At 35.8% G+C, this 27,127-nt stretch overlaps 1 protein-coding gene across 1 annotated transcript in view; it reads left to right on the top strand.

Moving 5' to 3' along the window:
• LOC102603705 (uncharacterized) overlaps nt 1-9,163 on the top strand; it is a 37,397-nt gene extending 28,234 nt beyond the window's left edge. The window contains exon 10 of the mRNA XM_006345568.2: nt 8,638-9,163. Coding sequence (XP_006345630.1) covers nt 8,638-8,853 — 216 coding nt within the window. The 3' untranslated portion in view covers nt 8,854-9,163. The remainder of the gene's footprint in view (nt 1-8,637) is intronic.
• The last annotated feature ends 17,964 nt before the right edge of the window (nt 9,164-27,127 follow it).

The raw sequence follows: 27,127 nt of genomic DNA, 5'->3' as shown, positions 1-27,127 counted from the left end.
TCTGCATATTGCAGATGGGTGATTTCCAATCTAGTATTCACCTCTTTGACCACATTAAAACCCCTTATCCAATCATTCCTATGCGCTGTTTTAATCATACTGTTCAGGCCTTCCATGACTAGCAAAAATAAGAAAGGTGAGAGTGGATCACCTTGTCTCAAGCCTCTGCTTGCCGGAAAGAAACCTTCAGGAGAACCATTTATAAGTATTGAGAACTTGACAGTGCTAATGCAGAACCTTATCCATCTTATCCACTTCCTCCCAAAACCCATACTATGTAGAATTCCAAGCAAATACTCCCAGTTAACATGGTCATATGCCTTCTCTATGTCCAGTTTACACATTATGCCTGGGATTTTATCCTTCACTCTTGAGTCAAGACATTCATTTGCAATGAGAACAGCATCAGTGATCTGTCTTCCTTTCAGAAAGGCCATTTGTTGAGTGTCAATCAGCTTTGGCATCACCTTCTTTAGCCTTTCTGTAAGAATTTTGGAAATTAGTTTGTAGACACTTCCAATCAGACTGATTGGTCTAAAATCTCTCAATTCTTTGGCTCCATTCTTCTTTGGAACGAGTGCAATGTAAGTTGCATTAAGGCTCTTTTCAAAAACTTCCTGAGAATGGAAGTTCCGGATAGTAGCCATCACATCCCCCTTTAGAATCTCCCAACACTTCACAAAGAAGCCCATAGTATACCCATCTGGACCTGGTGCCTTGTCTATAGCACATGCCTTTAGCCCTTTCAGGACCTCATCTTCTTCAAAAGGTTTCTGTAAATCTTGTTGCTCCTCCCTGTTGATTACTGGACAGGGGTGCATGTTGTCAGCAGGTCTCCAATTTTCAGTCTCACAGTACAACTTCTTATAAAATAAAACCACCTCCCTCTTGATATCTGTTGCTTCTGTTAGTTCATCACCTTCCACCACCAATTTATCAATGTGATTGGTTCTTTTGTGAGCATTTGCAATCCTTTGAAAGAATTTAGTGTTCTTGTCCCCTTGCTTAATCCACAATGTCCTTGATCTTTGCCTCCAAGCTATCTCTTCCTTTTTAGCATAGTCTTCAAACTCTTTAGTTAAACTTGCCTTTTGAATTACTTCAACATCAGACAGAGGTCTGTCCTGTTGAATATTGTCAAAATCAGTAATTCTATTGAGCAACTCTTTTTTCTTCTTTTCCAGATTTCCATAAGTGTTTGAGCTCCACTCTTTTAATTTGGTCTTCAAAGCTTTCAACTTAGAAGCTAGAATATAGTCTGGCCTTCCTTCAAACTCAAAAGTTGTCCACCATTCTTTGACTCTTTCATTAAAGCCTTCAGTCTCCAGCCACCATCCTTCAAATTTGAAGTAGGATTTGGTATAGATCCAATAACCACTTGCGAGCGCAATTGGTGAGTGATCTGAACATACTCTTGGCATCAATTCCTGCTTTACATTGTTGAAATTTCCCCCCCATTCAGTAGAGTACATTATTCTGTCAATTCTGGAACCATATTCTGCATTGTTCCCCCCCGTCCATGTGTAATTACCTCCCTCAAGTTGAGGATCAATCAACTCCATATCCTCAATCATATCAGAAAATTCTGACATATAAATGGAGTTCCTTGAACAGTTCTTCTTCTCTGAAGCATACCTTACAATATTAAAGTCACCCCCTAGGATCCAGGGTCCAGAAAATAAACCCCTAACAGCCCCAATTTCCCACCAAACTTCTTGTCTTTCAAGATTGCAGTTAGGTGCATACACCCCTGTCATATGCCATTCAAAATCACAATTTCTTGATTTTGAATCCACAAGTTAGAGTATAGGCACCAATTTCCACAACTTCCCTCCCAATGTTTACTGTCCCAAAGCATTAGTATCCCCCCTCTAGTGCCACTAGCCTCCAATTGGGCGTATTTAACTCCCCTGCTTCCCCATACCTGTCTAATTGCCTCCCCATTTTCACCTTCTAGCTTTGTTTCCTGCAAACATATGACATCTGCCTTCCATTCCTGAAAAACACTGTTGATAATTCTCCTCTTATCTCTGCAATTTAATCCCCTCACATTCCATGATATTATCTTCACATTCATCATGTATTTATAGCTTTTCCTTTCCCCCTGGTTCTCGAACCATTACTTTCAAAACCACCAAGATCACTCTTAAAAAACATATTTGTTCCTGCTCAGCTTCAAAGAATACCACTGTGTCATCTGCATAGAATAAATGTGTCAGTTCCATTGTAACATTTTCCTTGTTCTTTATAGTAAACCCCCTTATCCAGTTATTCTGAGATCCAACTCTCATCAGCCTGTACAGACCTTCTGTACAGACCTTCCATGGCTAAAATAAAGAGAAGGGGACATAGGATCCCCTTGTCTAAATTAATCAACTGGTTCTCCATTTACAGAATGGAGAACCTCGTGGTTTTAATGCAGAAATTTATCCAGCTAAGCCATCTCCACCAAACCCCATTTACCTTAGAATGTTGATTAGGAACTCCCAATTCAAATGATTATATGCCTTTTCAATATCTAGCTTGCACATCAGCCTATGGGTTCCTCCTCAGATTCTAGAGTCAATGCTTTCACTGGCTAAAAGTGCAACATCCATGATTTGACTTCCTTTGATGAGAGCCATTTGGTGCTTATTTACTAGCTTACTGATCACCTTCTCAAACTTTTGATGGGCATGAAAGTGTTGGAAGGTTTGCATCACATCATCTTTGATAGTTTCCCAGAAAGCAGGGAAGAAGGCTATTGTGTAGCCATCTGGTCCAGGTGCTTTATCAACAACACACTGTTTATTCCTTCCAAGACCTCCTCCTCCTCGAAATCTCTAGACAGCCATACTTGTTCCTCTTCTGTGATTATACGAACATCCAGGATGTTCAAAGATGGTCGCCATCTTTCTGTCTCTTGTACAAAGTCAGGTAAAAATCCACCACTGGACCTCTGATTAACCCAGGATCTGACGACAATTCTCCATTGATCATTAAGGAATCTATGGTGTTGTTTCTATTGTGGGCTATAGCCATTATGTGAAAGAACTTGGTGCCCTTATCCCCATTCTTTATCCACTGAATTCTAGGTCTCTGTCTCCGGTGAATTTCTTCATTTCTAGCTACTTCCTTAGTTCCTCATACTCCATTGCTAGATGAGCTTTCAAAAGCTATTCATCATCTGTTAGTGCTCTGTGAATCTGAATGTCTTCAAAACTGCTAATTGTTCCAGTATGCATTCCTTTCTGACCTTCCCGTTGCCTTTATTCTCTTTGCTGCACTCCTTGAGTTCCTTTTTTAAGAGGCTCAGTTTTGAGGCTATAATGTAGTTAGGACTGCCTATCACAGTGAAGGATTCCCACCACTCCTTGACTCTGTCCCTAAAGCCCTCCACATTTAACCACCACTTCTCAAACTTGAAGTATGATTTTTTGAAAGCCTCATCCCCACAAGTAAGCACTATGGGATTGTGGTCAGAACTTCGGCTAGGCAAAGAACTTTGTCTAATTTTGGTGAAAATCTCATCCCAAGGAAAAGAGTACAGTAATTTGTCAATCCTTGATGCATTTCTCTGATTTGCTCCTCCTCTCCAAGTGTATGGTCCCCCAAATAAAGGAGGATCCATAAGTTCCAGTTTGTTGATGCAACTGGAAAGGTCATACATAGCCCCTGAAATTCTACTGCAATTGGTTTTCTGAGGGAAACTTAGTGGCGTTGAAATCCCTGCACACCACCCAAGGCCCTTCACAAAAACTCCTCATTGCTCCCAACTCTTCCCACAATTTCTTTCTCTCACCTCCATCACATGATGCATACACTACTGTGACAAACCGAATGAATTCTCGGTTCAAACCACTTAGGGGTCGTTTGGTAGAGTGCATTAGCAAAAATAATGCATGCATTAACTCTATGTATTAGTAGTCCCTCGTTTGTTACACGTTTTCATGCTATGTAGTATTAATGCTTGCATTAGTTACACACTCTATTGTGTATTGAGGAGTGTATTACTATGAATTTATAGGTATTAGTAATACAAAGGGATTTAATACATGCATTAGCATGGTTAAAGACCCAATTACCCCTCAAAAGTACTATTACATCTTTTCCACCATAATTGTGGAGGATATTTTTGTAAATAAATATTTTTATACAATGCATATTATTTTAATACGCCAAACCAAATAATGCATAAGAAATAATCTATGCATAACTAATGCAAGCATAACTAATACAATCATTACTAATACAAGCATTACTAATACAAACATTACTAATACACTCTATTGAGCATTATTTTTATACACTCTACCAAATGACCTCTAAGCTTGCAGTTAATACTCTGGTTGCCACTTTGCCACTTTGACTGGTTCCCCTTTCCAATTTATCTTGTCCGACATTATCTAGATGCCCCTCTTACTACCTAAAGATTCCATCCAAATTCCTCCCATCCATCTATTTCCCCCCAATTGTTGCAGATACTCACCTACCTCCCCACTAAGTTTTGTCTCCATCACTATTATGTCCACCACCTCTTGTTGTATTCTTCTCCTTCTTAAATTCTTCTTAGCATCCATGTTGAGTCCCCTCACATTCCATGAAATAATTTTTAGCTTCATGATAAATGAAAGGTTTCATATCTCCCTCTGCTCCTTGTTTCACTCCTAGAATCCTTATCTTTGTAATTCACATCAAAGATAAGATTTCTTACTTCCTTGGGCACCACCTTCTTATCACTAATCACAGGAATATATTCTATTGTTGTTGTCTTGTTGACCCTCCTTTGATCGATTTTAAGCAATAAATTAAAAGCTTCCTCTGAGCACCCCTCGAAAGCTACTCCAAATTCCTTGCTTAGCCTCAACAAATTATTCTGTACACATTCGTTTGCCTTGCCTTCAATTTCCTTACTGCATTCCGAAGCATCACATTGGATGGGTGTTGGGTCCCCCCAGTATTGTGATTCATTTCGAACTATTCTGCCCCTGTAATTCTGTTTCTTCTTCATTCAGTTCTCCCGAAGTTTGTGATGAGTCTTCTGCATGCACCTGTGTGCCGCCCCCCATTTGTAGGAATTTGCTAATTGAGTCTTTCACCCTTGCTTCCTCCATTAGGTTCTGATTAGTTGAGGAGTATACAGTTTCTTGTATTCCTTCCCAGCGGTTTACATCACAGATAAAAGGCTCAGGCTCTTGTGGTAATTTCTTTAAAATTTGGGCTTTAAACAGACCCAAGTGACTTGGTCCAGTGTTGAAAATCAAATGTCCACCTAGGGGCTCTGAAGTGGGACCCTCTGTCACATGTCCACCCACATGATTACTTTCACCTAAAAGCCCCCTTTTATCCCTATTAAACTCAAAACACCTTTTCTTGGATCTTTGTACATCTCTAGACCTCGAAAGATCTGACATGTTTCTCTCTCGGTACCCACCCTCTTCTATTTCCTTGCTAGTGGACGCTCCCTCGTCGGAATTTCTGAGAAAAGTCATTGGCAATTCCACCATTGAAGCTTCAATCTATTCCCTTGTCTTCTCTTGTCACCCATCAAGACGTGCTCTGCTGCTTTTCGGGACTGCAATTCGAAAGGCATAAAATTCCATTCATATCATAAACTTGAACTCCTGTGCTCCATTGCAAATCTGTTGGACCCATCATCATACATCATTTCTGGTGGGTGCATCGTCTTCTCCAATGAATTTCCCCACTAGACAATGGCCCAGAACATATTTGTCCTTCAATTGTACTCGAGCTTTTATCGTATTGCCATCATCAGATTCTTCTGTTATCTCTGTCTCTGCCTTGGTTCATTTAGCCTTTTGTTGAGAGTCTCTCTAGCTCCTTTTCCTCTTTTTAGCAGCAGTCTGCCTCCTCCGTGTATTTAAGGATTTTTATTTGTTTTGTACCCCTATTAATGAAGGCCTCTATTTTCTTAGCTAACTTCTCCCACCCCTCATTGAATGCATTTTATGGAAGTATAATAACTGCTCTGCTGTTGCATTTAACAGAGATTAATGATATGTATCTTCCATATTGATTGAATTTTAGTGCTATAAAGAAGTTGGTTGAGACATCCCTGCATCTCCATGACTTGGAGGCATTCCCTCTGATCCCTGAAGCTTCTGTTAGCCTTTTGCATATACAGCCAAGTGCTCCCCTGCTAAGAACCATTCTCCTCGTGTGGTGCCTAGCACTTCCAACCCAATCGTACCGTACTTCAGCTTTTGATCTAGACTCTGTGATGTCATAGGATCCCCCCCCCGATCTGAAATATACTCTATTGTCCATCTGAATAGAGAAAATCAAGTGCTCGAGAAGAGAAAATGGAGTAGATAGAAAAAAAGAGAAAAAAGGTGGTATTCCTGTGGAAGAAGGAACTACTAAGTAGCTGGAAAGGTATTGGGAACAGAGGAAGATCTGAACACTGGTGGAGAACTATCCCTGCTTGCATATGGTGGACCCTCTGGAAAGAAAGAAATTTAAGAAGTTTTGAGGGACAAAAGACTAACTTACAGAAGATTAGAATGAATTGTATAAGCCTTTTGCTTTTTTGGTGTAAACAGAATCTTGTAGGGGATATAGTAGATTAGTTGATTTTATAGGAAACTTGTAAAGTATACCCATGGGTGGGATGTAAGTTTCCAATTCATCATTTTTTGGATGATGAATTTTTTGGTGTGAATACAAAGTTACCCTTGTCTCAAAAAAAAGAAAGTCCAGCGGAAGAAAGAGCAACCGAAACCCAGAAGGGACTTCAGAAAGGTGTCTCGAAACTAGTGCCTGGGAGCATTTTTTAATGATGGAGCTATAGTAATGTGTTGTTAACCCCTAATATGGATATTCATATTACCCATGGCTTCAAGAATAATATGGTGAGAACACAAGCAAACGCCAAAATGAGCTTAGACTCTCAAGGAAAAAAATATATTTAGAAGAATATAAAACTAACTCAAAAATAATAATTAGAAAAAGAGTTAATCACGTTTTGTAGCTGTTACATTTCTGAACGGAGGACTGTTGATGGGTCAGATTTGGGTTTTGATGATTTGTGATGGGTTAACTTGTGTTAGCCCAAATCAGACAATCTTCTCAAAGCCATTACAACTTGGGCGGTTAAATGGGTTTGGGCTAATTTTGCCACCCTAGTTTAGATGTACCAAAGCACTTGAAGCTACAAAAGCAGAAGAAACTCAATGACATTGATTGTGTGGACACTTTCAACTGTAAAATGTATCGAGTCAGTTGAGAAACATGCAACCTTTTTCTCACATAAATGATAAATATTGGGTTTCTACGTACCTTGGAAGAAATGGAAGGAGAGAAGGCAACCAAGTTTCTTTCCTAGGGAATTATTCTTTTGAGAGATAGCTTGCAGTATCTCAACTCATATCTGTCTCCATACTTTCCTCTTTGACTACAAATGTATAAATTCTGGTGATTTCCATCTGTTCAGTCTGTATATTATGGGTTTCCTTTTCAATTATTGGTTTCTTGAAACAAACCCCAAGTACTCTTTAGCAGAGTTTTTTCTTGGTAAAACACATTACTGTATGGGCATGTTCTCATAGTTAGAGCAATGACCCCAGCCAGGAGCTTTATATGTGTCCCAGAATATAAGAATTTTGACACCCTTCCTGAACACATTTCATCTGTACATGATTGGCTAATTAATAAGACTGAATTACTCGGTCGTTTGACCTCCTTTGATGGAATCACTAGAGTAGCTGTCAGGAAATGCGAGTGAAGCTTGATCTTAGCTTGCATGACCTTAACTGTGTCCAAGCTTTGGGCCTGAGAACGTTGGTTGGTCACTTGAGTTGCTCAACTTGTTACACCCAAGAAATATGGTTGAACATGGGAGTGGAAGAGGTAATTATACGGGCTTAATACAGTTTTTCTACTTTTTCAAAAAAATAAATATATTCAGCTTTTCTGTAGAGAAGATGAGAGTGTTGATTTAGCTTTTCTATATGCTATCGAAAAAGAAGTGTGACATGGAGAGATGCTGAGAGCTCATTCCAGTGGCTTGGACTTTTTAAATCTCGTTCTCTTTTCCAGATGATTTGAAAGATTAAGTCAAATCAAAAGTTGGCCCGGAGACAACCTTTCTCAAATAAATAAAATAAGTGAAATCATTAAAGCAAATCAAATTTTGAAGTCACGCCAGATAGAAAATTTGGGAAACTTGGCTGCTCCTCAAGTCCTAGATTATGTTACTCGGAATCTCCAAAAAACTTGCTGCACTGTGTAGGATCTTCCAAAAATGCACTACTTTTGGAGGATTGGGTACACACCCAAAGTCTAAGCAATATAGGTCCTAGATGTTCTCTTTGGTAGGCACACATTCCTTCAGAACAGGGCTGGTTGATAAATGATATTTTGTTATTTTTTCCATGAGCCAGAGAAAGATATTGTGGTGGGATAACTTGGGTCAAACCAAGGTTCACAAACTTGAAACTCACTCTTTTTCATGTACAAGTAACCTAGGTTCTGATTTTGTATTTACAGGCTACAACATCTTGTTTTGTGTTGCTCTGGTTTGTTATAATTTGCCAACATGTTACCTCAGCTTTACCTGAAGATTTTGCATACATAAGTTTATGCATGGTGCTGTTTGTTCACGCTATGACATGAGTAGTGGTGACTTGTTTTTATCAGGTGAACGCAGATGAAGGAACAGATTCCTCTTCTCCTACTGCTGAGGAAATGAATGAAGTAGATAGCGACTCCTGGACTGTAGATAAAAAGTTGAGAAACATGTTGACTAATATCCTTGTTGATAATGGTAAGTTGAGGAAACAGGTGAACTCAGTCATCCGTTATGCTCTGAAAAAGAAAATATCATCTCCTGGAGAGAGAAAGCCCTTCGAGTGAAATGTACAAAACAAGCATTTAGATAGATGAAGTCGGGTAAATATTGTAAAATTTTGTCATATCTAGTATATCTGAACCCGTATTCCCATGAAAATAATCTAGAGTTGACATCCAACTTGACTGTTGGTATTGTAATATCAAGGCATCCTTATGCATACAGCTCTATAGATGCAACAACTGAAATAGTAAGCAAAATGTCTAACTTCATAAGAATTGGATATGCATTGTAGCACATTGACATAATTGCTTGATAGCATCTCATTGCAGCAAAATATTTAATATGCAGTACAAATTTTGACACTTGAAGATACCCCAGTGAACGTTCTACATTTTTTTTTGAATGATTTTCCCAACCAGCTGACTAGTGTTCCTGTGAGGACATGACTTTGAAATTTCAAAATTGGAAGAGAAGAATCAGATGTGAAGAAGATAAGGATTAGCATTTAATTACTCGTCCCATAGCTCGATTATACATTCTTCTTTTTCTCTTCTAAGTAGATAATATTTTAACGTAAAACTAGATTGACTGCTCATGAAAGGATTTCTCTTGAGATTTGGGTTAACTAGAAAAATTGCTGAACATATGTGTCAATAATCCCTTGCAAGTTGACGGTGAGATCGACAACCTTCAAAGTAGGAAGATGATTGAGAAAGAGTAGACGGGATAAAGATTTTGTAAGTGTATTTGCAAGTTGATTCGCAAGATATACATGTTGAGCAAGCACCTAATTTCACTACACTTGAACATTAACGAAGTGAAAGTCAACTTCAATGTGTTTCATCCTGTCGTGTAAGATTGAATTACAGGTAAGTCATACAACTGTAACACACCGATATTTTGTAAGCTAAGACTCAAATCATTCTTCGTATGTGTATAGGACTGTACCGGGTGATTCATAATTATGCATAGGTGTTAAGATCAAATTCTAAGTATGAGAAGTGTATTGGATGTAAACTAAGGTCATAAAAATCCTCTAGCACAAAGTTGAGTTGAAAACTCCTCTACCGATTGAGTTTCAATATGAGATTTTACTTGGTTAACTTCAAATAGTCATATCTCCTAGAATATGAAGAGTTACATGAACCATAACCTATCAAATTAAAGGTATTTGAGTATTCTTTTCAGCTCCACCAACCGCTCATTAATCCGAATTTGGAGTAAAAAATTATGATCATTTTACCTAGCAAGCCGGCTCATTTACTAGAAGCATATGTGATTTGCACTTCACGTTGTGCGTTTCACACATTACCGAGTGTGAAGGGTACTTGGTTTTCACTTCGCACATATTATATCAACGATAACCTCTATTTTGATATCCTTTTGAAGTCTACGGCTTGGATGCTCTCCTCTCCTCATCCTCCATCTCTAAGGTAAATTTCTCCCATGAAATTCTAAGTGATTCCAAGTATTTCAATCCTTCTTTTTCAGATTATTAATGAAATCCTACACCATAGGTTATCAATTCTAGGATTTTTAAGAAAAGGTTAATCAAGATTCCAAGAGCTGATTTCTTGGACCTTCTTCTTCAAGCTATGGTTCTTCCTTGAATTCTTGAAAAGCAAAGAAGGTATGTAAGTTCTTACCAAAAAAAAAAAAAAGGTATGTAAGAATATCATAGTGAAGAACTTAGTTTCCTCACGCCCTACATCTAGGGTGTACATGACTAGGTTAGTTTGGGTTTTTAAATATCAAATCAAATCATTAGTGTCAAATTTTTTAATTTATAAATAAAATCAAACTAATAAAACTCGGGTTTTTAACCTCAGAGTTTTTCGGGTTGGTTCAAATTTTTTCAAACATCAAACCAAACTAATTTGTGTCGAATTTTTAAATTTATAAATCAAATCAAACTAATAAACCTCGGGTTTTCGAGTTTATACGGTAAAATATTCATACAAACATATAATAATTACTTCTTCAAATATTTCTTAGTTCAACCAGAATATAACTATCTAAGGTGTTTCTTAGGAAAATAACACACAATATGAGATGAGTGATGACACTAAAATATTCAATAAAAATAACAATGAAATCACATAAAATAAATATTGCAAATTAATAAGTCACTAGGTAAATTGCACGAGATTGAACTATTTTATTAAGCTTACATATGATCATTTGGTAATATTCGTATTTTTGATACATACACTACATTGTCAAGAACATTTTATCTTAAGGCAAAGCGTTCCTCCGAAATCTTAAAGTGCTATATTTTTTAATTTTCGTTTTTGTTATACAAAAATTATGAGTCATAGGGAGATTTTAAGTATAAGAAAGAAGTCTAAGAAAATCTCCATGGAAAAAGTGGATCAGAAGTAATGAAATTTTCTAAAAAGATAGTCTGTCGGGTTGTATCCAAGTTTACAGTTCACAAATTTAATTGAAAGAAGCCAAAGAAAGAGTTATTACTTCTTTATAAAAAAAAAAACTAACTTTATCAAAAGAAACAGTTATCACTACAGCAAAAATGATCTTTAACGGCAATTAATAGCTTAATTGTCGCTAAATATGTATTTTCAGAGGCAATTGGTACTCTCTATAAATATACCTAAATTCTATAGCAACATTGAATCTAATGACAATTAATTAATGTCGGTAAAGGCTCTAGCACTCTTTGTTAATGTGCATATTTATTGTCAATAAAAAATATATTTGTTATAGCGTATTTTGGACATTTGTTAGTTTCAAGAAAACTTGATCTCTTATTATGCCCAAAAACAAGAGACAAAGAAATATGACAAATTTGTTAACTTGCGATAAAAGAAGTGGACTAATTGTCTCTATACTAATATTCTAGGAAGAGTGCAATGACATACATAATGTTTTTACCTAAGAAAAAATAATCAAAATAATATACTAACTGTGGCAAGCAAGAGACCAATTTGTTTGGTTCTTTTAACAAACTTTATCATTGGTTTCGTATTAGTTATCACATATTTGTTGTTGTGTGCTATCAAATACAGCACAACCCACAAACAATTTTTCCAAAATGTATATGAAGAAACCTGTAGAAAGGGACAAAAGATAAGATACATTTTCAATCAGCCTCACTAGATTTTTTAACGGAGTTTAAAAAAACTCACCAAAATAGCAAAAATAAATTGCAATAGATACATGAATTACTATGACTTACAGTAAAAGATTAAGCTTCATGAAATAGGAGGAAGAAAACTTTGAGAAATGAAACACACTTCATAAGAAGCTGAATTAATGTATTTGAATTTGAGTCCCCTATAGCGAAAAAACCCTTCAAATAATAGCGGCAGAAATAAAAGTTTTGTTTACTAAAGAACCAAATGTAATGAATTCAACCATTTCAGCAGCGTTATGAGTTGTGGACTGAGAGGTGCAAGAGTAGTAATGTCGCATTGCAATTGAAATCAATTTTCTTTGTTTATATGAATAAACCTGTAGAAAGGGACAAAAGATAAGATCAATTTTCAATCATCCTTGCTGAAATTTATAACAGAGTTAAAAAAAGTCGCCAAATAGCAAAAAGAAATTGCCGTAGTTACATGAATCTCTATGACTTATAGTAAAGATTAAGCTCCATGAATAATAAGGAAGAAAACTTTGAGGAATGAAACAAACTTCATAAGAAGCTTAATTAATGTATTTGAATTCAACTATCCTACAACGGAAAAAAACCTACAAATATTAATGGCAGGAAATCCCTCTATTTATAGACAACAAGGGATAGTGTGAACAAAGTTACAACCCTTCGGAAAGGTGACAACCTTTCATAAAAGTCACAATTTTTCATAAAAGTCGCAACTCTTCATAAAAGTCACAACTTTTCATATAAGTCACAATTTTTCATGAAAGCGGAAGACTAGGTTTGGAAATAAATAAATTAAAAGGGAATTATGGTTTGTGGTGGCGCCACGTAGGCAGGCCTAAAGTTTTTTTTAAATATATATATATATGATTATGAAAATGATCATAATTTAAAAGTACTAAATCATGCTAAAAGAAGTCTAATAAGTATGAAGTAATTGCATGATTAAACATTAAAGAAAAAATAAAATTAGGTTATGTATTTTAAATGTCTAAACCAATGTAAAATTAAAGAACAAATAATCATCATTATTGTCATTCTTAGTGTTGATTTAATTTTATTTTGTTAGCATTAGTATTAATTTGATTTTAAATTGAGATTTCTGAGTTACTAATATCCATGGAATATAACCTTTATTGGACTATTCAAAGCTCTAAGTCTAAAACATTTGAAAAATATGTTAAAAGATAAAAATAATGAAAAAGTCTAAGTAATATTTAAAAATTATATCAAAGTAAATAATATTGTGTATGAAATAAATTTTAAAAATTATATATATAATGTTGGTTGTTTTGGTCTCAGGTTGACTTTTTTTAGTTAAAACCAAACCAACCCAAGTATAGTCGGGTTTTTTTTCCAATACCAAATCATTAGTCGGATTTTTTTTCCGATTTGACTCAGGTTGCGGTTTTCGTTTCAGTTTTATACATCCCTACCTACATCTCTACATCTACAATTTTAGTTAGTAAGATCAAAGCTAAGGTAATTACCCAAAGACCATGATTTTTGAATTCCTCTATTTCTATTATGCTCATTGTTGATTCCATTATTGAATTCATTATACTATATCTTGTTGATGATCCTTGATTGATTTAAGGTTCATGCTATTCTACCACATGACCCTCTTCTTATATAAAGTTATTTGAAAACCTTGTCATATTGATTTCTTATGCATTGTTTTCATGAGTAAAGTATATAACAAATTTTAAAGAAGTCTTTCAAGAAAGTATATTTTTTCTTCAAGTGCATTATTTTAGAAGAGTTTCATGAAAATATATTTAGTTTCAGGTGTATTATTTTAGAAGAGTTTCAAGAAACTATATTTTGCATTAAAATGCATATTTTCATAAACAAAGTATAGACGGTTTCTTAAAGAAATCATGTTTATCTTTGAAGAAAGCACCTCTTAGATTTGAGAAAGCATAGTCAAGTTTTCAAAGTTCAATTCTGTTCAATTCTAAAGCAGTATTATTGAGTATATGCTCAAAGTAACAGATTTTCAGTTTTCCTCTTAAAGTGAGACATCTTTATAGTTATTGAACACATTATATATTTTTAGGAGTAGTATTGAGCATCAAGTTGGGTAAGAATTTAGGTAATCTAAACTCTAGAACAACGCCTCCAGCGTAGGATTGGAATTGTGTCATTGGTTTGGGCGACTCCTTAGTAAGCCCCTGGTAAGGACTTAGAGATTGGATTCATTAGTTTAGTTTTTCCTTTACCCCAACAGGTATTGGATGTCTTTGACAACATGGTCAAGTCGTTGAATCATCATGAGGCTTACGTGATGGTTATCAGTTAGAAAAATTTCTGAAGAAAAATAAAATTATATTATTTTGAGTATGTTATTGATGAATATTTTCAGTTATAAAGTTTTATTGTTGAAGTACACATGCATGCATTACTATTCAGTTGACTTTATTTTAGTCTATCTTTAGAGTTATTCATTCAACTCAGTATATTTAGTTTTAGCCTATTGTTATATTCATCTATTTTACATACCATATATTTTATTAACTGATGTCATTTGATGCTGCATTGTTTTATGATGTAGATTCAAGTACTCACGACATCAGAAGCATCACTAGAATCACTTTTATCTAGAGTATTTGTTGTTCTTATATAATATTATTAGTGCATTCTGGTAGCCTAGTCTCTTGTCCCAGTAACCTATTTGTAACACCTCAGAAACCTAACAGACTGAACAATAGGAAAGTTGGTGAACCACAGAGGGATTCACGAACCGTGAAAGGAACCATGATCTGTCGACCTGCTCGTGGCTCACACCCAGCCAACGTGGTGGACCACAGAGCCCTCCACGAGCCGTGGATCCCCACACGAGTCGTGAGATGACTCGTAGAAGTGAGGTAGAGCCACCAGGGCTCATGTGTTGAACCACAGAGCTCTCCATGGGCCGTGGTCCCACTGACGAGCTGTGGGTTGGTCCGTCTACCTGACCCAACAGACTCCAACCCCTGGTGAAGAACCACGATGGTCTTCACGGCTCGTGGTCCTTCACACGATCCGTGAAGTGGACCGTAGATGAGAGTACTAAGAAAAATTGGCACTGGCCAAGAACCACGACCCACTTGACGGGCCGTGGTCCTGATGACGGTCCATCAGTGACCTCGTGGATGACCTTCGTCAGCTTTTAAGTCAGGGTCATTTTCGTCTTTTCCCCTATGCGTTGGAAATTTATACTACGTCATTTACCTAAACTACGTCGTTTTACCCAATTTAAGCCTAATATTCTAGTCAGACTTTACCCAGAACCCTTATTCACCAAAACTTAGAGCAAAAAGAGTAGAAAGAGGTGCCGGTTTCCCAAGAACAAGCAGAGGTGTTTTTCAAGTTTCAGCCCCAAAATCCAAAGGATTTCACTACAAAAAAAATAGTGTTTACCGACGGGCAAAATCCGTCACTATCCAATGAAAATCCGTCACTAAACATGATTAGTGACGCATTAGCAATGGATTATTGACTGTTGCTATTACACTCGTTAGTAAGCTCTTAGTGACGAAAATATGAGTTTCGTCACTAGTTTAGCGACGTCATAGTGATGAAATATTTCCGTTGCCACTTTTTAGCGACGGATATAGTCGTCATTATATTATATAATTTTGTTGCTAATTTCATAATTCTAGGACGAAAAAATGAGTTCCGTCACAAGTTTAGCGACGTAATAGTGACAAAATATTTCCGTCGCCATTGTTAGCGACGGACATAGTCGTCATTATATTTATATAGTTTTGTTGCTAATTTCATAATTCATTTCGTCATTTTGGATAAATTTGCGACGAAATTTCCGTCGCCTACATTCTTTACATAGCAACGACCAAATAGTTGCTAAAAATTATTCTTCTATAATTATTTCTAATTTATAATTAAAAATAAATTAAATTTAAAATACTAAATACTCCAAAAATAACAAACATTCATATAATATAATACTCATAGACGATTCATTATATATAAAAAGAAAAAATCTAAACCACATGTTTTTGGTTAAAAATATCTAAAGAAAACTATCAAGTACTCTTAAATGAACCTACGTTCATCAAAATGTTACTACACAATTTGTAGTTTCCAAAAAACATGACAATATCAAAAACTAAAGTTGCGGGAGACTGAGGGATACGATCGTCACTTGAAATTGAGGGATCAACCTCATCCACATTAGTAGTAGGAGGCACTATGGGTGTCACAAGCGATGGGTTGCCAGAGGGATCAATAATCGCTGCTTGCACCTGCTCAACAATAATAGGAATAAGATGACTAGTAAGTGTAGGCATCATTTGCTTGACAACCCAATGGTGTCTACTCCAACTCCCATTCAAACTGAATTGCGAAAAAACCTGCAAGCACTCACACTATGGTCGAAAGAACCCAGCCTACTCAACATGATAATCAGGAGCTGCAAAAAGGTACAATCGAAGAACAACAAATTCAAGACAATAAGAAGAAATCAGGTAAGCCCTTTCCTAACACTAACTATGATGATGCTTACACTAACAGTGAAGGTCATTTACACAATGGTGTAAATGAACCAATTAGCAAGAATGTTACTCCTTTGCAAAATGCACATAAACATGCCCATGGGGAGATTGTGATTTTATCTGATAACATAAAATTCTCAGTTGACAAATACTAGAACCCAACATCAAATGGACAAGAACAGCCCAGGGTAATCAAAATCACCAACAACCTCCTCAAAATAATACCAAGAAGGACTTTTTGTTGAATCCATTTTCCTTTAACAGAAAGTTAACTCAATCCCTGAACCAGTCCCCTATATGATTATTCAATCATATGCTGCTCGTCTAAGGCACAATCAGTCCAAAAATGATATTCCTATTGAGTTTACTATCCCTGTTAACACCACTAAACAGGGATTGCCAGTAGTGGTATTTGAGAAAGATGATTACATGGTCAAGATGGCAGCCAAATGTAAGTTTACTCTTGTTGGATAATGAATTACACTAAAATTGCACACAAAAAAAAGCCTCAAACAACACCTAAATTACAATGAAGCAGCATCAGATTCACTCTAAAACAGGACTGAAATTGCACCAAAAACAACTGCACTAGAGTCACACTAGAACAACAGTAGGATCGCACTAAAACAACACTAAAATTGCAATGAAAAAGCATTAAAACAACACCTGCATTATACCAAAATAGCAGCAACAAATACGCTCTAAAACACGACTAGAATTGCACAAAAAACTACACTAGAGTTACACTAAAACAGCAGTAGGATCACACTAAAACAACACTAAAATTGCAGAGAAAAAATATTAAAACAGCACCTGCATTATACCAAAACAGCAGCAACAAATACGCTCTAAAACACGACTAGAATTGCACAGTTTGAAAGACTTGGATATGAAATTAGAGAATGTTTTAGAAGGTTCCAACCTGTGTAAAGTTGAAGAGGTTATTAGGAGGGTTATCATAAATAAAAAATAATATTAGTATCTGACATTATATTTATAATTGCTAACAGAACGAATAATCATATTACTGATAAGCTACCAGTAAAATAGGCAGAAAAATAAGCTTGCAGTTATAAACTGATTTTCATATCACACATGATCTGGAAATTTTTGACTTGGAATTTTGCCCAGCAGTTATAAACTGATTGAGTTCATAAACATTCCAACAGAAGCAACACAAAATAATTCTCCGCACGTCGCTACAACTCTTGACAAAAATCCTATATGTACACCTATAGATTGAGTTTAAAAGGATATAATTTTGCATCAGCTACCTGTAGCAAATCATATAATTTTTGGACTCTGGATTAGGATCTTCTTCAATTGAAGGTTCACAAGGATGAGACGACTCAGGTTCAATATTTCTAAAAGATTGCCAACTCGAACCTTGGGGAAAGTTAGGACCAGCTATATCAAAAATCATTTGTCGGTATGGATTATCATATCCTGATTCGGGTTGAGCAACCATATAAAATTCTTTTTCCCCTTGATGCTTCCAAACAAAATAGTTATCAACAAATCCAGACTTATAAAGGTGATGTTTAATAATTTCAACATCCATGAACTTAAAGTTGTGACATTTCTTACATGGACATCTAACTTTGTTACCGCTCATACGATTCTTTTGCGAACATGCAAATTGGATAAATTTATTCACTCCAGTTACGAAATTAGAATTAATATCCCCTTATCCATCCAACCTCTCATACATCCAACCACGCTCTAGATTATTCATGTTCCTAATAATGTTTAAATTTACAAAGTAGTGAGTAACAAGCAAAAACTGATTTACAAGAAGGTACTCTCATTCATATTTATCAAATTCTGACAAAATATGCATATTGACAAAATAAGAACATTTTCTAAAGTTGTTCATTAGGAAGACTTAAAAAAAGCTTACGAGCTACTAAAACAATTAGTGATTATAGTAAACTTACATAACAGTTACTAAAGTATTCTAATTTTAGTCAACTTATAGAACAATTAAAGCATTCTAATTTTAAGCACCCACTATTAGATTCAGTAAAGTAAATACCTTGGGACTTAATTCTTAAGCTAAAGCAGAGATAGAAATGAAGAGCAAGACTTACTTCGAGTGAATATCAACCAAATCTTGATGCTGAGATTATGGCAGCAAATACCTGCAACATTTAAACAGTATATAATTTTATTTCTCAAGTTTAATTGGCGAATTAAGAACATGTAAAGGCCTCCTACCAGATGCTATTACAAACTTCACCCTGTTCACTTAATCATGCAGCACATTGATAAAATGCAAAGAGTTTTACTTCATTTAGCCTCTTCCATCATGAGGACTAGAGGTTCATTTAGTCAAGTTAGCTTGCACGTGTTAGAATATATTATTAACTGCCTGTTTAGTAAATCAGATAGCTCCCAAGCTTGTAAGCTTGTGACACCATGAGAAAAACAAAATAGTGTCAAACTTCTAAAACACTTGGCAGAGAAGCAAGACACTGATGAACTTAAACTGAAAAAGGCAATGATGTATTGATTTTTCTGGCAGGTAACCAGAATTGATTTCAGACAATTCTACAACTGATAATGTCGGCTTCTAGGAGTCGTCAGTTTTAATTGAGGCTTATTTCAACATGGAACATTAGATTATCCAATGTCGTTTATAAATGCACTCTAAGAAGTTCCTTATTTCAACAGAATATTGAGGCTTGTTATAGCACTTTGAGAAATCCTTTATTTCATTATATTACGTGTTATTGAAGCTTCACATCACTTATTTCAGCAACAACTCATTTTATCACATCTAGCCTAGACTTTATAGTGTATAAACTGATCATTCTCTCCTTGAACATAGAAATTTGATGATTAGTAAATGTCTAATCTAATATTTTTGGTTTAGATAGAGAGGCTATTTTAATAAACTCTCAGAGGAAATAATTATTTTTCTTTCTAAGCTCCTTTAATACATATTCATAACTGGCAAGAAAGAGTTTGAACCATAGTATCACTCCACTCATAGTACATTTCAAGTGAGAAAAACATAAAGAACCACTTTAGAATATCAATCGAAAAAACAAAAAGAAGTTATATATCACACAAGTTCAAAAGATCCTAAATCAGAATACCAAAATCAACAGAAGCAGTCTTTTTAACACTAGATTCAATATTACACTAACATTATTTATCACCAAAAAATGAACCCAAACAAAAGTATAAACAGAAAATTTATATCAACACATTTTTCTGAAAAAAAGAAAGATATTGTGCAGGTGAGAAAAAGAGAGATACCTTTTACAGAGAGAATGAGTCGGTAGTGAGTAGTCACAACAATAAAAGTTACCTGCAGTAGAAAACTAAAACATATCAGTGTGAAATCAATGTAAAATGCATGTACCTAACTCTAGATGCTTGCTTGAACCCTAACACCTATTTTCAGAAAACTTTACTTCTAAAAAAGCCTCTATTTTCAGAACATTCAAATTTCTAGAGAAATTACCAATCTTACTTCAAGCTAAACGAAATGGAAAGAGTTCATAGTTAAAATATCATATTTTCATAAAATCCAAACGACTAAAATCTTTATTTTTAGTGGTCAAGTGAAACAATTCCTAGTTAGGGTTCATATTTTGCAACTGGAAAACAATGGTATGTCAAGTTGAAACTGGAAAACAATAACATGTCGAGTTAATCTGATATCCTAATGCAGGAATCTGATCGAAATTCCTAGTGGGGGTTCCTATTTTTCAGAGAGAAAGAGTTGAAAGTCGTCAAAATCGAAGCTGGCCTAGATGTTGAAATACTGCAAATTGGAGCTAGGGTTTTGATTTTATAACTGGTTCTTGCTAAACCCGTCTTGGAAAATTGATTCCCCTTGATATCTGAACCAACAAAACCATTTGGGGAAACTGAAGCTTTGAAATCGAAATGGAGTTTGAGCGCTTACCTTTCTAGATGGAGACTTGCTTCAGAGCTTCGAGATGGAGACTTTCTTTAGAGCTTCGAGTGTTACCACCTTCGAGATGGAGTTTGAAATCGAAATGGAGTTTCATAGATGGAGGCTTGGAGTTTCAGAGCTTCATCTCTGAAATGTTACGAGAGTGTGAGTGTGAGTGTGAATATTTGTGCCCTAAGAATGTATCACTTTAAAAAAATTGCAACGGAATTAGTGACGGATTATAACATCCGTCACTTTTAAATAAATAAATATATTTAGAAAATATTATATTGATGGATATTTTCGTTACTAAATAATACAAATTTTATAAAAATATATATAAAAGTTTAGAGACCTTTTTTCCGTCGCTAATTCCGTCGTCAAATATTAATTGAATTTGTCACCCTTATTTTGTTACTAAATCCGTAGGGAAAATTAGGCGCTAATAATTAGCGACGAATTAAATATTCCGTTGCAAATCCATCGCTATATTATAAATCAAAAAATCAATTGTTAATTTTGCAACAAAATGGTAATTCCGTCGCAAATCCGTCGTTATATAGTGACGGAATATAGTTCGTCGCTAATATCTGTCACTAAACGCTATTTTTTTAGTAGTGTTTCTCTATGAATTTCGTCACCAGGTATGTGGGATTTCACTAGTGGATTCCTTTCATCCATTAGGTCCTTAGAATTCTGTCAGTTCCTTGATTCTACTTATCTTGTTTAGACCTAGGATTTCTAAAACCTTGGAGATTTTATGTGATTTAGCTGTTATAGTATTCTTAATCGAAATATCATGTGTTCTTGGGAACAATGCTTAATTCCTTGTATGAAACTCAGAACCCTAGTTTGTGTAGAGTTTCTTAGTTTATGAATTACACTTGCTAGGTTAGTAAAATAGATAATCATGCTCCAGATTTCGAATGTCACATTGTCAATACATAAATATTGCATTCTCAGTTAGTATGTCACATTTTGAGCTATTCAGTATTTCGGTTACATTTCAGTCATATACATATTCAGTTGGGAGTGTACTTAGCACGGAGTTGGACTAGGGTTCAACGTACCCTCATAGTCTCAAAACTACGTGCCCCCATAGGATTATAAGTCCTCTCTGTTGGGCATCAGATTTAGTGATCACGCCAGTCATGCCTTTATACCCTTGTCAAGGTATATTGGGTCCTCTCAATGGGGCGTATACATCGGACTCAAAGTTTAGCTCACGTGGTTTATGTCGGTTAATACTAGCTTCCACAGTCAGACTTTTAGTGCATTGACCAAGTTTTCAGCATTTACTTCAGCATTTAGTTCAACATGTTATGTTCATGATTAGTACTTGGTCCTTGCATTTAGCTTAGATTTTCAGTTATATTTCAGTATCTATATCTCTACTCAGATGATATCATTGCTCAATTATTCATTGTTCAACTTATATATTTTGTGCAGCTTAGTATCTATATCCCGCATGCTCAGTACATTCCAAGTACTGACGCATACTCTGCGCTATATCCTTTCATGATGTAGGTTCATGTACTCAACATCCAGATCACGCTTAGATCGATTCTCGGTCCACATTTAGCAACTTCAGTGGTGAGTCCTCATACTTCGAGGACAATAGAAATACTTTCCATTTTAGTCTTTATATTCAATTTTTAGTTTTTGTTAGAGTTAGCTGGGGGCATGTCCCAGCAACTCAACTCAGTTAGAGGCTTTTTAGACATAGTATTAGATTCATCTTGAGTTGTAAGTGATTGATTCAGTTATCACTAAACTCTTAGTATGTTTTACATATTCAGATTTGTTGGGTTTTCCCCATTTTCAGATATCCACTATTTTTAGCTTCCGCATTAGTTCATATTTTACTTAGTTATTTTTAGTATGCTTATGATATGCCAGATTCAGGGTTAGCTTAGAGTCACTCGTGATCCTAGGTCCCGTGTTACATCAAGAAGGTAGCCTCGGGGCGTGACAAACTTGGTATCAGATCACAGAGTTCACGAGTCCTAGGATGTCTGAAAGACATATATCAGCTACATCTTAATGACCCGCTCCTAGTTAACTAGCCTGGTTTTCCACAACCTGAGTTAGCATCTGAGAACATTCCAAAACTCAACATTGGTGACATCTCCCTGAGGAGGATGCACTTCTGATGCATTATGAGCTTCTTGACCTTGAGGATTAGCATTCCTCCTAGCAGGGCGTCCTCGAACAACTCTATATATAGGCATGATCTTAAATGACACGCGTAATCACAAATTAGAAGAACTTTTTATAGAGTTGAACCTATTGCATGAAAAAGAGTAAAAAGAAAGTGAAATTTTCCTAAAAATCGTAGACTCCCAATTATAGATTTGGTGTTCTTCACACTAATAAGGACTTTACTAGACACAACTTCATAGACACCCTAAGACTCTTGAACTCTATGCTTTGATACCAAGTTTTCACGCCTCGAGCGTACCCCCTGGATGTGGCTGGCCCTCGAGAACCATTTTTTATCCCAAGCGAACCCTTGGAGTGGCTAACCAGTTTTGATCCTCCACTCTATCTATCTATGAAGCCTCTAATGTGTAAGATAGGTGTTGGGACAAGACCCACGATGCCTCAAAACAACTAGAGTGAAAGTAAATGTGAAGTCCTTCGGAATGCAATGAGGATCACTAAAACTCTCTGAAGTGTAGAGTGATCTCAACGGAGCTCCTGTTGATAATCCTGAACACTTTTATCTACATCATTAAAAGACGCAGGTCGAATGTCATTAGTACATTTTCATATACAAATAAGTTATATAGACGAGGCAAAATAACTGAATGAAAGGACTGCAATAGATAACAATATACTCTATCTAAATGTAAAAAAATAAAGGAGTTAAATCATTTAAAGTTTTACAAAATACTTTCTCATTATTGACCTCAACATAATAAGTGATATATAAAAATAAACTTTAATTCTATTGGAAGTTTCTCTAACCGAAAACTATCACTATAAGTTACGGATAATACAACATCTTCTCCATGCTACCAAAATTGTCCTATATCATGCCGAGATATAGAACCTCTCAACTAAGTGGATCCACCAAGAAATAAGGATTCATCTAAAAAGTATGATCATGTACCCATGTTGGCAAGACATAGTTTATAGGGGGTGTGAGTTGTCTGAAGTTTCCCCCATATCGGTGCTCAATACTACTCCCAATAATATATATACTCTTGATCAAATGTATAAAACATACTTTCTATAAAACCTAGGATTCTAAAAGGCAAGAAATATTTTTTTAGTTTTTAACAGACCTGGTGTCAAGAGCGACGACCCCATCCACGGCCTGTAGGTGGGACGACGGACCGTCGATGATGGCGTGGTCCAAGAGTTAGATTTTCTTGTAGTTGATAAGTTTCAGTACTTTTTGACGGTTCACCAGGATTGCCCGTAGTCCAATCCACGAGCCGTAGATAGGCCTCATAGGTGAGTCCCAGACTTAGAGAAATTTCAGCGTCACAAGTTGAGAACGACGACCGCGACCCAATTCCCGTCGATGGAACCACGGTCCGTAGGTTGGCTCCATGGTTCGTGGGTCCAATAATTAAGTTTATGTAGTCAACAACGGTCGAACATAATGGTCCGTAGGTCCAACCACGGACCGTAGTTCCCCACCGTTGTTGACAACGACATTTATTTTTAGGGGCTTCTTGGTCTTTTCCCCAAATCATTTTAATTCAATACCATGTCGTTTTGCCCTCTATTAGAACCCTTATATAGGTACTTTACCCCCAAAATTTACCCAATTGAAATCATTCTCTCAAATTTCTAAAAGAATAACATGTCTTCCTCTCAAATATTTCTCTCTCTAGAAAAGCTTGAAGAAGAAGGAGTCAACCTAGGGTTTGCAAGCCAAGTCTCCAATTCCACCATTGAAGTCAAGATTTTTTCATCAAGGTATGATAGTTTTTATCTATGATAGTTTTCATCCATGGAGCCCTTTCCTCCATAGAGTTCCTAAATTCTCAAATTTTCAAGTTATAAATCTCCAATTGAAGTTAGGGTTTTCTTCTATGATTCTTCCATGTCATGGGTTCCTTTCAATGTTGATTTATGTGATTGTTTTTTGAGCTTTTATGCATGAATTGAATTAATCTCATGTTTTTAAGTTGATTTCCCATGAACCCATGCACAACCCACGTTTTCTAAGCTATGTTGATGTAATGTGGGTCTTGAACTATGAAAGATGAATTTATGAATATATGCATGTCCTCTCTTTATGAAATAGATGTAAATGAACTTGAAGATTCTTTGACTTTGAAAACATGATGAAGCTTTTGAATTATTGAAAAGAATGCATGTTCATGAAAGGATGTTTATGACTCAAGAAAGCTTATAGATGAGATTGTCTATATGTTCTATGAAGCTTGGCCACATGACATGAATGACATCTAGATTTGCCATCAATGCTTTTCGGGCTATTTTCCTAAATTAGGTCTTGATTAGTATGGTATCCAGCTATGCCATTAATGATTAGAGACCACGATTTCAAAACTATTTTCATTAGTATTAGGGGGATTTCTAGCATGACGTGAATGGCTATGAGCCTTAAAAGTTATTATGAAAAGATCATGGACGGTGAAAGGTTTTCTCACGCATGGTCTAAGGAGCTATCCTATGATAAGACTAGTGGATACTACCCATGTCTTTTAAAGCTAAGACAAGTTAAGATTAATAACTACTCTGTGGTATTATGCTTAGCACCGAGAGGATATTGAGATGGAAGCTCTTCTATGTTGAGGTCGGGTTTCTAGTAGCAATCTCCTTATCCCTTACCTATGTTCCCCCGTAGGATGATTGTCTAGATTGACATTAGCTAGTAGATCCAGTTTAGCTCAGATTCATGGTTCTACCTTGGCAAGTAGGACAACCCTTTTCGGTGTGGGAGACATCGAGGGATCATGTTATATCTCACATGGTCTTTATATCGGTTAAGGATAATTCCCACAATAATAATGAACTAAGGTTACTTCAAGAAGTATCTCACATGTGTTCAAAGAAGATTTTACTTGCATTGATCATGATTTTGTTTTATGTTTTCTAACCCTCTTATCTTATGTTTTACCTGGGTCTTTGCATAACATGAAAATGTCCTTTTTAGCATGATTTCATACTTTTATGCATGGCTATCATACTTGGTGCATTTTTATACTAACGCATACTCTTTCCTATATCTCCCCAAATGTAGGGACCGACCTTATAGATTCACACTTCCATGGCCAAGGATCTCATATAGAAGATCAAGGATTGGTGAGTCCTCATAGTCCGAGGATCGAGCTTGATTTCCCTTTTGTCTTTACTTTTAGCGTTGGAACTTTATGTACGAGCTACGCCCCGATAAACTCTTATGTACTAGATGTCTTTGAGACGATGTTTAGATTTTTGTTTTCTCTATAAAACTTTTATATGTTGAAACTGTCTTTTAAATCTTTTAAACTCTATGATCTTGTATGATGCATGCTAAGTGGCTTGAATGGGTCCTCTCGGGGTCCTATATGCCATTGTATGCCTAGGGGCTACCTTGGATCGTCACACTTTCTCTAGTTTGAGATAATTGCTCAAACTATCCTCTTAAAAGAGGTAACTGCTCTGAAATATCTCTGAAAATCATTGGTCATTTAGAAAACAAGGTTTCTCTTTGCCCAATGTAAAAATAAATTTTGGGTTGACATAATTACTCAAAATGGGCCTCTTTAAGAGATAACTTCTTTGTACTCAATCATTCTGAAAACTCTTTTAACCTTTCTCAAAATAATATTCTTTTTTTCATGTAAAAATGAAACATTTGGAAAATACTTAGTTCCCTTATACTCTTTCTTAAATCTTGGTTAAGCTCATTCTCAAACACCTCTTTACTTTCTAAAAACTCAGTTTAAACAATGATGTTTTGCTTAAAAGATTCTCAATAAGAACTCAATGAATACTCATAAAATAGGGTTTATGCTGAAAAATAGACATGAACAATCAACTCAAGAATCTCAATGCAAGATATATAAAAACTCAATAATCAAGAAATAGAATTCAATAATCACTAACTCAAGAACTTAGAACTCGATATCAACTCATCTCAAGATTACTCAAATATATAGATAGAACCCTAGATTACTCTTTTACTGATTAAAAGTAGATGTAGGGTATGAGGATGAACTAGTCCAACACTATGATAGTCTTATATACCTAGACGAATGAAGTTCTTGGGCGAAATCAATGAAACTCAAAGAATGCTCGAACTCTAGCTTCTCTCCTCTCGGAACCTTTCTCTATTGAATTGAAGTGTTCATGAACATAAAAGAAGTGATTAACACTTTCTAGGCCCTTAAATAGGTTGAAAAAGTCGTGGTTTAGGATTAGAATAGAGATTAAAACGAAGTAGTTTAAGTACCAAATGCATAGGGAAAATACCAAAATGACCCCAACTTAAAAACTGACAGAGTGCCTTAAAATGGAGGCTTCATGGACCATTAGGGCTACATGGTACATAATACACTTTAGTGTCCGTTAAGCCATCTCTGAAACTTCAATTGTCTGATAGAGCCTTACTAAAATGGGCACAACGTTTTACTCCAAACTTGAAATTAGGAAAACTTTGTGTTATTGGAAAAAGGACTCAAAGAACTTTAATTTGATAGGTCATGGGCCACCTAGTTCGTTATGTGCAGAGAGATATGGTATTTTGAAGTTCACCTTAGCTTAAAGGCTGACGAGTGACTTGTATGGACCCCTAATAAGACATTTCAAAGCACCACGAGCCGTCTAGGGTCCCTTCCAAGTGA

Source organism: Solanum tuberosum, unplaced genomic scaffold, assembly GCF_000226075.1.
Source record: "Solanum tuberosum cultivar DM 1-3 516 R44 unplaced genomic scaffold, SolTub_3.0 scf00070, whole genome shotgun sequence".
Lineage (NCBI taxonomy): Eukaryota > Viridiplantae > Streptophyta > Magnoliopsida > Solanales > Solanaceae > Solanum > Solanum tuberosum.
Note: the sequence above shows the minus strand (reverse complement) of the source record. Positions and strands in the feature narration are given on the sequence as shown.